This window comes from Salarias fasciatus, chromosome 4, assembly GCF_902148845.1.
Source record: "Salarias fasciatus chromosome 4, fSalaFa1.1, whole genome shotgun sequence".
NCBI lineage: Eukaryota > Metazoa > Chordata > Actinopteri > Blenniiformes > Blenniidae > Salarias > Salarias fasciatus.
Genome location: NC_043748.1, coordinates 10,208,647 through 10,221,257, shown reverse-complemented (window position 1 = coordinate 10,221,257; position 12,611 = coordinate 10,208,647). Strand labels below are relative to the sequence as shown.

General features: G+C 43.4%; 2 protein-coding genes across 2 annotated transcripts; one reads left to right on the top strand and one right to left on the bottom strand.

Annotated features, from left to right (window-relative positions):
- On the top strand, positions 1 to 7,438 carry hapstr1a (HUWE1 associated protein modifying stress responses a). The gene is made up of 5 exons (XM_030090224.1): positions 1 to 368; positions 1,427 to 1,507; positions 2,092 to 2,159; positions 2,368 to 2,578; positions 4,407 to 7,438. Exons 1-5 carry the CDS (start codon positions 173 to 175, stop codon positions 4,721 to 4,723), a joined length of 873 nt encoding a protein of 290 aa, XP_029946084.1. The 5' UTR covers positions 1 to 172; the 3' UTR covers positions 4,724 to 7,438.
- Positions 7,439 to 8,121: 683 nt separating this feature from the next.
- Positions 8,122 to 12,063, bottom strand: dctn5 (dynactin 5). Its single transcript, XM_030090285.1, has 6 exons — positions 11,883 to 12,063; positions 11,657 to 11,725; positions 11,458 to 11,576; positions 10,628 to 10,739; positions 9,002 to 9,104; positions 8,122 to 8,865 (listed from the first exon to the last, which is right to left on the bottom strand). The coding sequence occupies exons 1-6, from the start codon at positions 11,928 to 11,930 to the stop codon at positions 8,768 to 8,770; spliced, it is 549 nt and encodes a 182-aa protein (XP_029946145.1). The 5' UTR covers positions 11,931 to 12,063; the 3' UTR covers positions 8,122 to 8,767.
- Between the last annotated feature and the right edge of the window lie 548 nt (positions 12,064 to 12,611).

The window sequence follows — 12,611 nt, the reverse complement described above, 5'->3', positions numbered from 1 at the left end:
CTAGGCTTATCTTCAAAGATGACAGGAGTGGTACCACCGCAGCGTCGTGGTGCGAAATAGCAAATAACATAACAGTATTTATGATTTAGTTCATATAAGTCATCACTGTGTGTTCATATATTAGTCCTTTTTAAATTAAAAGCAACATTTCTTCGAGTTTTTCGAGCATTAAATGGAGGAGAAGAGGGAAGACGGAGACTCGGAGATACAGGAACACGGACCCGAGCACTGGTTCTCAAAATGGGAGCGGCAGTGTTTGGCCGAAGCGGAGCAGAGGGAGCTGAGCGAGGAAGAGGCCGACAACGAGCAGGATAAACTGTGGCATCTCTTCCAGAACTCCGCCACCGCGGTGGCACAGTTATACAAAGGTGGAAATCAGCATCCGTCTACCAGCACTCTCTATCGTGATACCGTCGGCTTGTATGTTGGCAACCTGGTGTACACAGCCTGGTGAACTGATATTAGCAGAGCTGTTTGTGGGTTACGAACTCGCCCGATGGCGAACTAGCTAGCCGGTACCGCGGATATTAACGTTTACAGCTGATTTCACGACGTTAGATTAAGCTAGCCCGTGTTAGCCTACCACCAAATTAGTGATATTTTGAAACTTATTTGATTGTGGCGGTGTTGAAAGCTAAACCTCACCGGTTTAATCGAACAGTATAAGCGACTGTTGCGTTTGACTACTTTTGTCCGTGTTGACACTCAACTTGGACAGCAGCTGGTAGCTAACGTAACGTTAGCGAGGCTAGTTACAAAATGGCGATGGTAACAACAATCGTAGCTACGCGACATTCCCAGATGACAGTCTCTCCTGTCAGTGTTTGCGTCTGTTTACAGGTCACTCAGATCTGGTAGGCCATCTCAAGGAGTAAATGAAACCATTAGCTCTCAAGCTTTATCGTGAACGACCGGTCCGCTGCCAAGTCGGTTCCACAACACACACAGTGTTAGCAAGCCTAATAATCACAAGATGGCGAGGATAATATTGGTTCGTTTTAGAGTTATTGATTTGGCCACTCTTTGCTCTTGCCCAGGTCTTAATGCTCATCGCAAGTCGCTGTGCAAAATGGACAAGATGTGGACTTGCTAGCCGTGTCTATGTTTGGCATGTATGTTCGACATGGCTCTGCAACTTTCCTGCTGAGAAGGCAGTTAAGTTGGTGTGTCGGTGCTCTCTAAACAAGCCGCTGCCAAGCTGGCCATCTAGTGCTGGCTGACAGTTATTTTTATGCTAAACCCTGTCCCTGCAATTGTAGATGCAAGACAAAATGGCGAATGAAAATGATCTTCACCTCAGCTCTGTAGTCACCATGCTGTCTGGACTTTAGGGGATTTTGCCGTCCTGTTAGTTAAATTGATTTTCTTATCAGGAGGAATGTGTGTATCATCTCTAAAAACGTGTTTTCCCTCTTTGCTGCTGCAGACAGAGTATGCCATCAGCAGGGCCTGTCATTGTGGGTGCCATTTCAGAATGCTGCTACAGCAGTCACCAACCTTTACAAAGGTAAGCAGCCACATCCTTCTTACTTGAAGGATTTATTGATCTATCTGGTACTCTACACCTGCAGTTGTTTGTGCTTCTCCATCAACATGGACACTGATTATCATTGTGCCTGCAAGTGTAGACATGTTTTTATTGACAGACTCTGTCAAACAGTCAACAGACGTGCTCATTATTACATTTTCTAGCTCTATATTGATTTATTTTTTTAACCATCTTGCAGGTTTTTGTCAGTTTAATCTGTACAAGGGTTGAAACAGTGCACATCAAATGGGTCGAATGCTTTCCCTGTAGGAACAATGAAATTAGGTAGATTTTGATGAGCTGGTGACCTGCCCAGGGTCGGCTTCAGCGCCCCACAACCCAGAAATGGACAAAGCTGTCTAATGTATGCAGGGATTTTCAAGACTAGACATTAAGTGTGAGCAAATGCTGTGTAGCTTGCAGCTTCTGAAATTAACTTTCTCTTGATTTGAAGTTACTGATTCAAGCATAAGTTTCACTAGCCATAATCTTTGGTTTTGCTGAAACAGTCATACACTGTGCATATGTGATCGGTCTTAACATATTTCTTATTTTCATCACAGAGAGCGTGGACGCCCATCAGAGAAGCTTTGATCGGGGCATACAGGCGGGGCATCAGCGTCGTAATAAGGTTTTGTTTTGTTTCCATTTTTTTCTCATGTTCTTTTGCAAGCAGAGAAATTGTGACATACATTTGCTTATTTGTTGTTACATTTAAGGAAGTGAGTGTTTCTACACTAAATTCTATTTGACGAACAGAATATATTCATGCATCAGTGTTTAAAAAGATAAACAAATTCAATAACTGATGGATCTTCCATGATTGTATTTGACTGCAGGACATGTTGGCTTGGGTGAAAAAGCGTCGGAGAACGATCCGTCGGGAGGATCTTATCAGCTTCCTGTGCGGCAAAGCACCACCACACAGAAGTAGCAGGGCTAACCCTCGCCTGAGCATGGTGGCCCCCAGCCGGGCAAATTCACCGACAGAGACGGGCTCGTCCGTGGAAGCAGACCTCCAGCCCTTCAGAGAGGCCATAGCACTGCATGGTAAGCAACGTGAAGTGATCAACGGTGCCACATCGGGGGTCATTCTGCCAAAGAATTCCAAATTATTCTCATCCCAGGTAACAGAGGTGATGGTGGATACAATTCAGTGGTTCTGATGGCAACTAATGAAGGCCGAAAAATGCTACACCATAGTTTTAATAGTGTTTACATTTCTTGTTGGTCACAATGATGTTCATAGGAAATCTGTGATTTCCTGAAAAGCGGCCAAGCTGTCTTGTTCTCCTGTCTCTGACATACAGTAGGCCGTGAAACAGCGGAGCTGTGTGTGTTTATGATACCACGCTTGTCCTTCAGCCATCGTGCTCAGCCACATGTGGCTCAGAGATAAGGTTGTTTTACAGGGGTGTGTGAGCATGAGCCAGTGGTAGAAGAGGGCCTCACTCTAACTCCCTCCCACTGTGTGTGTTTATGAGAGAGGGAACATCAGACTGTCAAAAATACTGTTTGTTACCTCCTGGCTTTCTGTGTACAGTTCAGGTTTATGCTAATGTTGGTGGGGTGTTGTGCTGTCGATGAGAATTCAGTGCTGTAAGTGGATTCACATATGAAAGGGGCCGTTTCAGAGTGTACCTAAGGTTAGGCTGGATCATGTTGGGCATTCGGTGGCTTAAGTTACAGAAATACAAGTTCAGTGTCTGTCAGGTGGTTTCAGTGCCTCTGAGTCATCAAATGCCTTTTGTATTTCACTACTGATGTGTTGTGGCTGCTTGAATAGTCTGACTTGTATGAGGGTATTTTCCAAATTAACTGAAGTACGTAACATAAAATACATGCACGACAAAGTTATTGGATATTTCATATTGCAAACCGGTGACATTCAGTGCGATGCAATGAAGTGACAGTGCTACATCAGGGACACGGAACGTACTGCGCTGTGGTTAAAGATGGCTTTGCAGTATTTTTACATTGTGTTTCTGAAAGCTTTGTTTTATTTTTATTGGTGTAGCAGAAATTTTGTTCAGGTCAGGTGATGACAATCAGTGCTTGTCTGTGTTTCTGAGAGATGGCTACTTCAGGTTGAATGTTGATTCTCGTTTGCTCCTGAAATCCAAAATGGAGACAAACTGAGTGAAATGTCGGCCTGAAGTCTTGTCAAAGATCTGTTCGCTTGCTGTTCTTTCCCACTATTCAATAATTGCCCAGCTACTCATTTTTTTAGAACCCAACCGATTTGCTGTTGGAGCAAAGTTTGTTTTTTCTTTTGATCTTCAGATTATTTATCCTGTTTATAAGTTTGAGGTTGTTTGTGCCAGTGTTTGAGATTTTGTTACTTTTGAAATCTTTTCTTTGCTTTTCACTGGAAACATTGAACTTCATGGCAATTTGCTAATGTAGAAAAAAAAAAAAATCAGATTCTGTGTTGACTGTCAGTCTCACCTGTTGCTTTAACCCTTCTCCTTTGTCAGCTGCTGCTGTCCCCTCACCACTAATGCTACATCTATAGTAACATGTCTGGACAGGTATTAAAAGCTGTCTAGTAGTAGGTATTTGGTTTTCCAGCACGTTTGTCATAATTTTCAGTGTTCCATCCTGTCAGTAACTCTGGTCCAGACTGTCATGCAGATTTGAGTGGTGCAGGTATTTTCTCACTTGTTGTATTTGAGCCAGAGGAATCAAACTGTAGTACAACTGCTGCTCATGTGAACGCTGCCATTCCTTCATGGACCAAGTTGGATAGAAGTTGATGTTGGAACACTCGCTAACGGACTTTGGTCCTGGACGTCGTCTGCCTGTTGCTGCAGGATGTTATGGCCGAAGAAATGACGGTGTGTTTTCAGCAGTGTTTCTCTCCTGTCCCCTCCTGCAGGTCTGAGCGGAGCCATGGCGAGCATCAGCGTGCGCTCCGGCGCTCCCGGTTCTCCCACACACGTGAGCGGGAGCAGCAGCAACGCAGGCGGTGCGAGCGGAGGCGGCTCCTCGGGCTCGGGGCCGGTGTGCCGCAGCCGGCGCAACGGCCTCCAGGACGTCGATCTGAACACTTTCATTGCCGAGGAGATGGCGCTGCATCTGGACTCCACAGGCTCCGCCTCCGCCGGAGGGGGAGGAACCAGGAAACGAAACTCCACCCAGTGCAGTGACGTCATCACGGACTCGCCGACGCACAAACGCAACCGGGTGATCTGACCTGCCGCCTGCCTGTGCGCGAAGGGCGGGGGGAGTCGGCTTCAATGCCAGCGATAGGAGAGAGGGATAGATGGGCTTACATGGGACAGATGTACAGGCCGACGCTCGACGCTGAAAATAAAAACGGGGACTGAAGGTCTTCAGGTTGGTCTGCCTGGTGATTGAAGTCAGCTGCTTGTTTCCTTTCCCAGCACAGTTCTACAAATCACTGATGTACAATCAGAACTCTTGACGAGTGTGTGTTGTCGGGTAGATGGCCGGGAACCCCGGACATCGTCACACATTCCTCAGGCCTCGCTGCCCCGGAAAGGAGACAACAGAGACCATCACCGACGAACGGCTGGACATGCACTGTGCTGCTCGACGAGATAAAGCCACTTGATCTTTGACACGTGTGTGCCCTTCCCTCCTGTAAACCTCACTCATCCTCACCCACCACCTTAATAAGGAAGTGAGGGCCATGATCAAATCGTTTCGCTCAGAGGATTAAGTTGCTCGCCAAACGGGTGATCCGACTCTGCCAGAGACTCACCCCCCCCCCCCCCCCCCCCCCCCCTTCCCCTCCTTCCCCCCCTCGTTTCAAACTCCTTCTTCTTTCTGTTACTTCATCATTGCAGCTCAGAGTGGATGTTGCCCATCAGCGGTGGCGCTCAATCACCTAGCCGGAGTCCATGCGTGTCTTCGCCCCTTGTAGCCAGGTTTCACTTTCTTTTGGCCACCGAGTTGAAGGCATCAAACTACCAATAGCAGGCTGGTGTTATTTAGACGTTCAGATCTTATTTTCTGATATGACTGCTCTGCCTCTACAGTGGCTCGATTCACTTCAGCCCCTGCTTTTTTTTTTTTTTTTTTTTTTTTTGTTCTCAGTTCTATAGCCACCAGTGTTAAATCATAGATTTGTTGCCACTTTTTGCAGCTGCAGTAGCCAAGTTAATTTAGCTTTTTTTTCCCCCCCCCTCTCGACTTTGTTTTTGTTGTTCAGGAATCAAAAGGAAATACGTTTTGTTTTGACCGTTTTGCAGTCCGTTCCGACTGCAGCACCCTTTTTCTCGCTTTACACTATCATGAAAGCAGCTGCTGTTTTGTGGACGTGATGATTCTGATGAGTTGCAATAAGGATTTTTTGCACTTAGCTTTCACCTCTAACTCATGCAAACAAATCAGCTCTTCCATTGTATTCCAGGTGTAGCCTTGCCCAGCCCGAAACAAGTCCACTCCGTTGGTCCGTTCCACACGGCCAGCAGTGAGAGAGATACCGTAAAACACTTGCTGTGATGAAAGGAGTCCTAGCACACATCTCTTAAAGTATTAGATCGCGTTTCAAAGACTCTGTTGACTCAGCTGCTGGTTATTGGAAGATAATCAGGGCTCTAGCCAGCGCTTAATCACAGAAGTACTGCGAGAACCAAACATATTGGATGATTACCCAGACACTGCTTTGTGCAGAAAGATGTTTGTATTAATAAGAAGTAGGTTTGTGGTTCAGACTAATTACTAGACGTATTTCAGTGAGAAAGGATCAGCTATGAATCTGAAAAGCAGCGTAACCTGTTACTGTACCCATGAATGTTCAGTTTTTTTTATGGGTACATTAACAGAAGTTTATCAGAACTGAATCCGACCCTCTCAATATTGAATTATGTTCTCTAATTTGGCACTGGACGCTCATCAAATCTGGAAATCAGTCCTCGGCTTTCTAAATATGAAAGTTAATCATGTCATGGATAATAATACAGTGTGAAACACTGAGGACATTCTAGCTGTAGTTCCTCCTCAGCTCACTCGCAAGGCATTAATGCTCCTTTGATTTATTCCTTTCCGCCTCATGTTAAACTCCCGCTTGACTTTTGCTGGTCTGAAAAATAAGTTTTCTTTCGTTGTGTTAATGCATGCCAGTTTTTAAACTTCTGTTCAGTTTTGGTCAGCAATTTTTATTTTCTTTCCTAAATCGTTTTCGGTTGGCTTTTCCATTTCCACATGATGGTGAGCAGGTCAGTGAAGGAAAAGGACCAGAGTGGGTGGATTCTGTCTCAGAAGTTCTGCGTCTGGGATTTGCACTTCGAGTAAAATCCCTCAACTAGATTGATTCAATTTGCCTGCGAAGAGCTTTTTGAAAGAGGGTTTGATATTTTTTTTTTCCGGTGCACATTAGCGCGTCCTGTGCGCTGCGGGGATCTTCGGCCGTCACAGGTGTATAGTGAGTTCTCTAACATAGGAAGTTTGTCTCTTCAGTGGGAGCTGTTGCATTTCAGGTCCGTTGCAGTTCAGAGTCGGGGGGGCGTGCCCATCCGCACGCTCCTCAACAAATCAGAGGAATGCATTACGAGTATTAACTTTGCTTTTCCAGACACTCCACGTGGTTGGTGCACTTGGTTGAAAACTAAACGTGAGCTGTTCAGCTGGAACCGCTCGTTTCCCGTAGCAGGGGCGGTCAGTTAAAGGGAAGGCCGGGGAGATGTTACGCATAACGAAGGATTGTTTGAAAAAAAATAAATAAAAGTGTGTTGTTGAGGAGCAGGATCGTTCCCTCTGTTCATCCTGCAGCGTCGACCCTCGCCGATTCACTCGGTTACAAAAGAAGAGGCGCTTGTTTTTTTTGGTTTCTTCCCCTGAGCCAGTCACAGCCTTCATCCACCATCCTCTCAAAAGGCTGATTCATGCCACATGTCTCTGAAGCCAACACTATTATCAGCTGTTTCTTCATACTTATTTGTTTAAAAAAAAAAATAACAAATGGCTAATCTATATACTTAACATTTAATTGTTGGTATGATATATGTGGTTCACGTTGTAAAATAAATAAAAACCATTGAATTGCAATTGGATGGGATGGACAATGTTTCATTAAAAGTGTTTTTCTGGATATTTTCAGGTTTGGTCTTTGTTGTATGAAATGAATGAGATGAGTCTCCAGCTGACACCTGGGCATGTCTTCTCTCACAAATCAAGCTGGTTAAATATTAAACCGTAGCAGATGGGTCATCCTTTGTCCTTTCTCCATGTATTAGTCTTTTAAGTAATTATGAGGCGTTTTTCAGGCACAGAGCAGACTTTAGGTGTTAAAAAAAAAAATAGATAAACAGTTTGTTTCATCTGCATGTCTCGGTTGAGCTTATGCTGACCACTAGAGGGCGCCAGAGCACCGAATTACAAACAACTTCGTCATGAAAATGACTACTTGTACTTGTGCCTCCCTCTCATCAGCTCCTTTTTCAAACCAGTTCTGTTTATGTTGAGCTGTTTTAGCAGGAGTCTAAAAGAAGGATGTAAATTTCATATTCAGATTTAGTCTAACAGATCACCTAAAAAACAAAACTATCCAACTTTACAACCTCAAATGTGTGTTTTGGGGTTGTGTGAGGAAAATATCTCCAAACAGTACAAGATAAACACTTTGCTCGTATTTTCAGCATTATCATTTATTTATATGCTTCAGTGTTTGAGATGATGGCAGCTGTACACCAATGATGGAGGACTTCAACTTGACATGTCAAACTTGAAGCATTTCAATTAAGTTAAATACAAAGAACACAAGCCGATGAAAGTGAAAACAAAAATGGATCTACATCAAAAAATAAAGCGCTGCTCTGCCATCTGAAGGAAGTGTGGATACAAGCTGTACACACGTACAGCCGGCGTCCTGCAGGAACTGGAGTTTCGGTCCGTGAGCGTTTAACATTATAAGCCGTGTTCCCAAATCCTTCAACGGCTCTTCATCCTCTCAGAGGTCCTGCTGGTCCTCCTCCACACTCTGATCAGGCTATCCTCACATAAATACAGCTGCAGTGGTTTTAATGACAGATTTGAGAACATTTTAAAACTAAAAGATTTTAAAAAGTCACTTCTGGGCAATTTGGAGCTGAAGTGTTTTGTCAAAGTTTAATCGCCATGTGCTTCAATCGTTGGGAGTTTTCACGGATGGGCGTTGAAACCGGAGTCCTGCGGGAGATGGGGGACAGAGTGCGAGCTCTCAGTTTGTCAGAGCCCGTCAACATCTGGCTGCGAGCGGGATGAGCTTCAGCGGGGAAGCGCCGGCAGCGGGGCTCAGATCTGGCTGAGGGGCAGGAACTTCTGGTAGTAGCTCTTGGTCACGTCAATCATCAGGTCCTGCGTGCATTCTGGGAGTTCTCCAGAAAAGAGACCTGAGAGTGTGAACCAACCACAGGAAACGGGTCAAAGGTGGCTGTGTGTGTGTGTGTGTGTGTGTGTGTGTGTGTGTGTGTGTGTGTGTGTGTGTGTGTGTGTGTGTGTGTGTGTGTGTGTGTGTGTGTGTCTGACCTGGGCATCCAGAGAAGACTGTGAAAGGAGGAACCACCGTCTCAGGAGGAAGCACAGTGTTGTCTAAGATCTTGCAGCAGTCCTTTAACACACACCGACGACCCTGAACACAACATCCCGGTAAGTTAAGCCTTTCCAGGGCAGTGCTCTTTAGTACTATTAACAATGACATTTTATAATAATTTCACCATCAAGCTCTCCCACATTTTCACTGACACTAACTTTGTTTGTATGGTGCCAATTTTTCATCCCTATTTCCACGGTTTACCTGTATCCACCATGTGTACAGGTACAGTGTGTGGCTAGGGTTATCTAGGAATAGTATTGAATTAATATAGAGAAATGACTTCCCCAAGATTAGAAAAGTATGCAATCTTTCTTTTGTCATAAGCAAAATATACAGTATGTGATAAATTCAACTGATTAAACCTGATTTGGAAAAGCACACACCTCTCTATATATGGCCAGAGAGGTTACCAAGAACCTGATGGTCACTCTGAAACAGCTCCAGCGTTCCTCTGAGGAAATGGGAGAACCTTCCAGAAGGACAACCATCTCTATAGCAATCCACCAATCAGGCCTTTATGATAGAATGGCCTGTGAATGTCCTTGAGTGGCCCAGCATTGAACCCCATTGAACAGCTCTGGAAAGGCCAGAGACGGTCCCCATCTAACCTGACAGAGCGAGAGAGGATCGGCAGAGAAGAATGAGGGAAAATACCCCAAACACAGGTGTGCCAAGCTTGTAGCATCACACCCAAGAAGGCCTGAGTATTGTGTGTAGATTGATGAGAGAAAAAAGAAAGTTCCATTTTAGAATAAGGCTGTAACATAACAAAATCTGGAAAAATGTGAGGGGATTGAACACTTTCTGGATGCACTGGAAAGTTTTGTTAATCTCCAAAGATCTATTGTCATATCTTAGCATTGCTTTTACTTAATATTCAAAGTGAAACCATTTAGAATTCCAAGTGTAAATGTAATAACGTATAAACAGACCGTTTAAAACATGATGAAAATTGTGATACCTTTCATTTGTCAAAGAAAACAAACTATTTGTTGTGACTGCAAGAGGAGAGTGTGTTCTGCATGATAACTTCATTTAGGTTACGTAATGTTTGAATTACGGTACTCACATGAAATATTGGATGGCTTGTTCCTGCAGGAATCATTTCAGTTCTTCTCATATTTCATCTGAACTGTCATGGTCAATATCGGTACGACGTCAATGACAGACATTTTTAACGGTATAATTTACACTTGTTGTGTTTTGATTTGCAAACCAAAAACAACAGCCAGTCTTTCTTCAGTTTTATCACCTACTACCTTCATATTTTTTGCCCCACAAAAAAAGCTGCATTTAAGTTTCTTTGAATATTAACGTAAAACAGTAATAAATACATTCTAATTGTGATCTGCAGTGAGGCCGTCTGCCTGCACTTCTGTCTCTCTCCTGCGGTTCAGTTTATGTGAACATGACCACCATGTGATCATATGGCCACAGGCAACAGTAGAACCAGCGTCTGTATCGCTCCATTAGCGCTGAAACAGAGTTTTATCTCCTTGAGCATAGTTTCCTTAAAAAGTCAGTGAGCCTGTTTGTGCTCAGGATTTCGTTGTACTCACTATGACACAGTTCTTGCCGATATGGACGTATGAACCGATCTGCGCCGCGTTGACCACGCAGTCCTCCTCGATGAAGACGTGGTCTCCAATGTGTAAAGGGAAGAAGGCCACTCTGGAGGAAAAAAAAAAAAAAAAGACATTTAAGTTGTTTAAGGGGCAGGAACCAAACTGAACATGGGGAAAGTACACCAGCAGCTCGTGGACTGAAATATTAGCACTGTTGAAAGCTGTACGATTAATTTACACAAAGATATGTTTAAGATCAGAACAGTACAAGCTTTCCATAAAAATACTGCCACATACCTGACTAAGACCAAAACAATAAGACTTATTATACTTCTTTGAATTTGACTTTGAGCTGAAGTGAGACAACCAGATTTTTCTTGTTCTAATGATCTGCCAGTGCAATATTAACAAAATAACTATAAGTTCAAACCTTTGCTGCTATTCTGTCACTGCGGATAATATTTAGTATGCATACTTCTCATAACTACAGCTCCTATTCCATTTCTTACATCCAGATCAGTCAGAAATGACCAGAAAGTGAAGAAATGGAGCTTTGTGTACATATAGTCACTACAGTGGCATCCAGGATTTGGTCAGTACGGTTATCAAATCAGAGACAGATTCATTAGCATGTCACACATTTGTCCTCTCTGGGGTTATTTATGATCAAATGACAACAATATTGAGGAACTCCTTGATTTGGCCTTGTAAAAATTGGCACAAAACTTAATCAAGGCACAATTTGTGACAATTCTCGAGCTTGATAAAATTGTGCAAAATTAATTCAATCTAGCCTGAAAGGGTCATTCAGAGGCTTGATTTACCCTTTGCTGAACTTTTTGAACGGTGGTCTGATGACACTCCTGCTCTTCACCACGCAGTGTCTCCCCACCCTGACATTAGCCAGGTCTCCTCTGATGATGCAGTCGTTCATGACAATAGTCTGAAAAACACACAATACACTCAGACTCATCTCTAACAAACTGCACCTACATCACTCTGACTCTTTGGATTCTGACTTACTTTTCCATTGAGGACAATGTTTTGACTTCCACACAGCACAGATTGTCTGCTCACTTTGTTACCGGAGGCCTGAAACAAATACTCACAGGTTAGAATCTGCAATTTAATAAACCGATAAATGTATTTCTGTCTCATTTACACTGAGCACAAACAATGACTTCAGCAGTCCGACGCCCAGCTCCGGCTAGCAAACAGCGAGCTACGAGTCTGAAAACACACACATTACCGTCTCTATGTACTCCGCTTTGTTGTACAGTATTTCAGACAACTCCATGACTGAAGACTTTGCAAAACCGTTCACAACAGTGTATTAATCGGGTATAAAGAGCATCTAAATCCTCTATTTCTGCTCAGAGTGTCACAAACCAAGACTGTCAAAGCGCATGACCGGAAGTGACGACACCACGTTGCCCTAACAACGGAAGAGAGCGCGCCACAGGCGAGCCCAACATAAATAAATAAATAAATAAATAAATAAATAAATAAATAAATAAATAAATAAATCCTAATGGTAATACATCATCTTCTTGATAAGTCTGGAAACAGCGTTCATGATAAAGAATTGAGAAGGAAAACATTATTCAATAACTTTTTGTTTTGTTATAATCCTAGTCACACTTGTCTCACCGTGAGAAGGTCATGACTTCAAACACTCGTGAATGTAAGGACGTGACTGTAGTGTGATGTCGGGATTGGTATGGATCAGTGTGTGCACATTGTGTTTTATGTATGTTTGTATATGAGTGTTTTTCTGGTCATAATTCAACACATATGAAATACAAACACACACACACAAAAAAAGGAGTTCACTTCAGCTGACTAAGAAAAATAATAGACTGAAGCCGGGGGCTGATTGCTGCAGAGCCTGTAAATTCTGAGAATAACAATAACTGTGTGCCACTTACCAAAACGGCAAAAGACAAAAACAAACAAAAAAACAAAAAAACAATATAAA

Bases quoted from the DNA above. Each gene is read 5' to 3' on its own strand.
- hapstr1a (XM_030090224.1), top strand. From the start codon at position 173: ATGGAGGAGAAGAGGGAAGACGGAGACTCGGAGATACAGGAACACGGA. The intron at 369-1,426 runs GTGGAAATCAGC...TTGCTGCTGCAG, and splicing joins GGTGGCACAGTTATACAAAG to ACAGAGTATGCCATCAGCAG. The intron at 1,508-2,091 runs GTAAGCAGCCAC...TTTTCATCACAG, and splicing joins AGTCACCAACCTTTACAAAG to AGAGCGTGGACGCCCATCAG.
- dctn5 (XM_030090285.1), bottom strand. From the start codon at position 11,930: ATGGAGTTGTCTGAAATACTGTACAACAAAGCGGAGTACATAGAGACG. The intron at 10,740-11,457 runs GTAAATCAAGCC...TTTTTCCTCCAG, and splicing joins TTCAAAAAGTTCAGCAAAGG to AGTGGCCTTCTTCCCTTTAC. The intron at 9,105-10,627 runs GTGAGTACAACG...TGTTGTGTTCAG, and splicing joins TCGGCAAGAACTGTGTCATA to GGTCGTCGGTGTGTGTTAAA.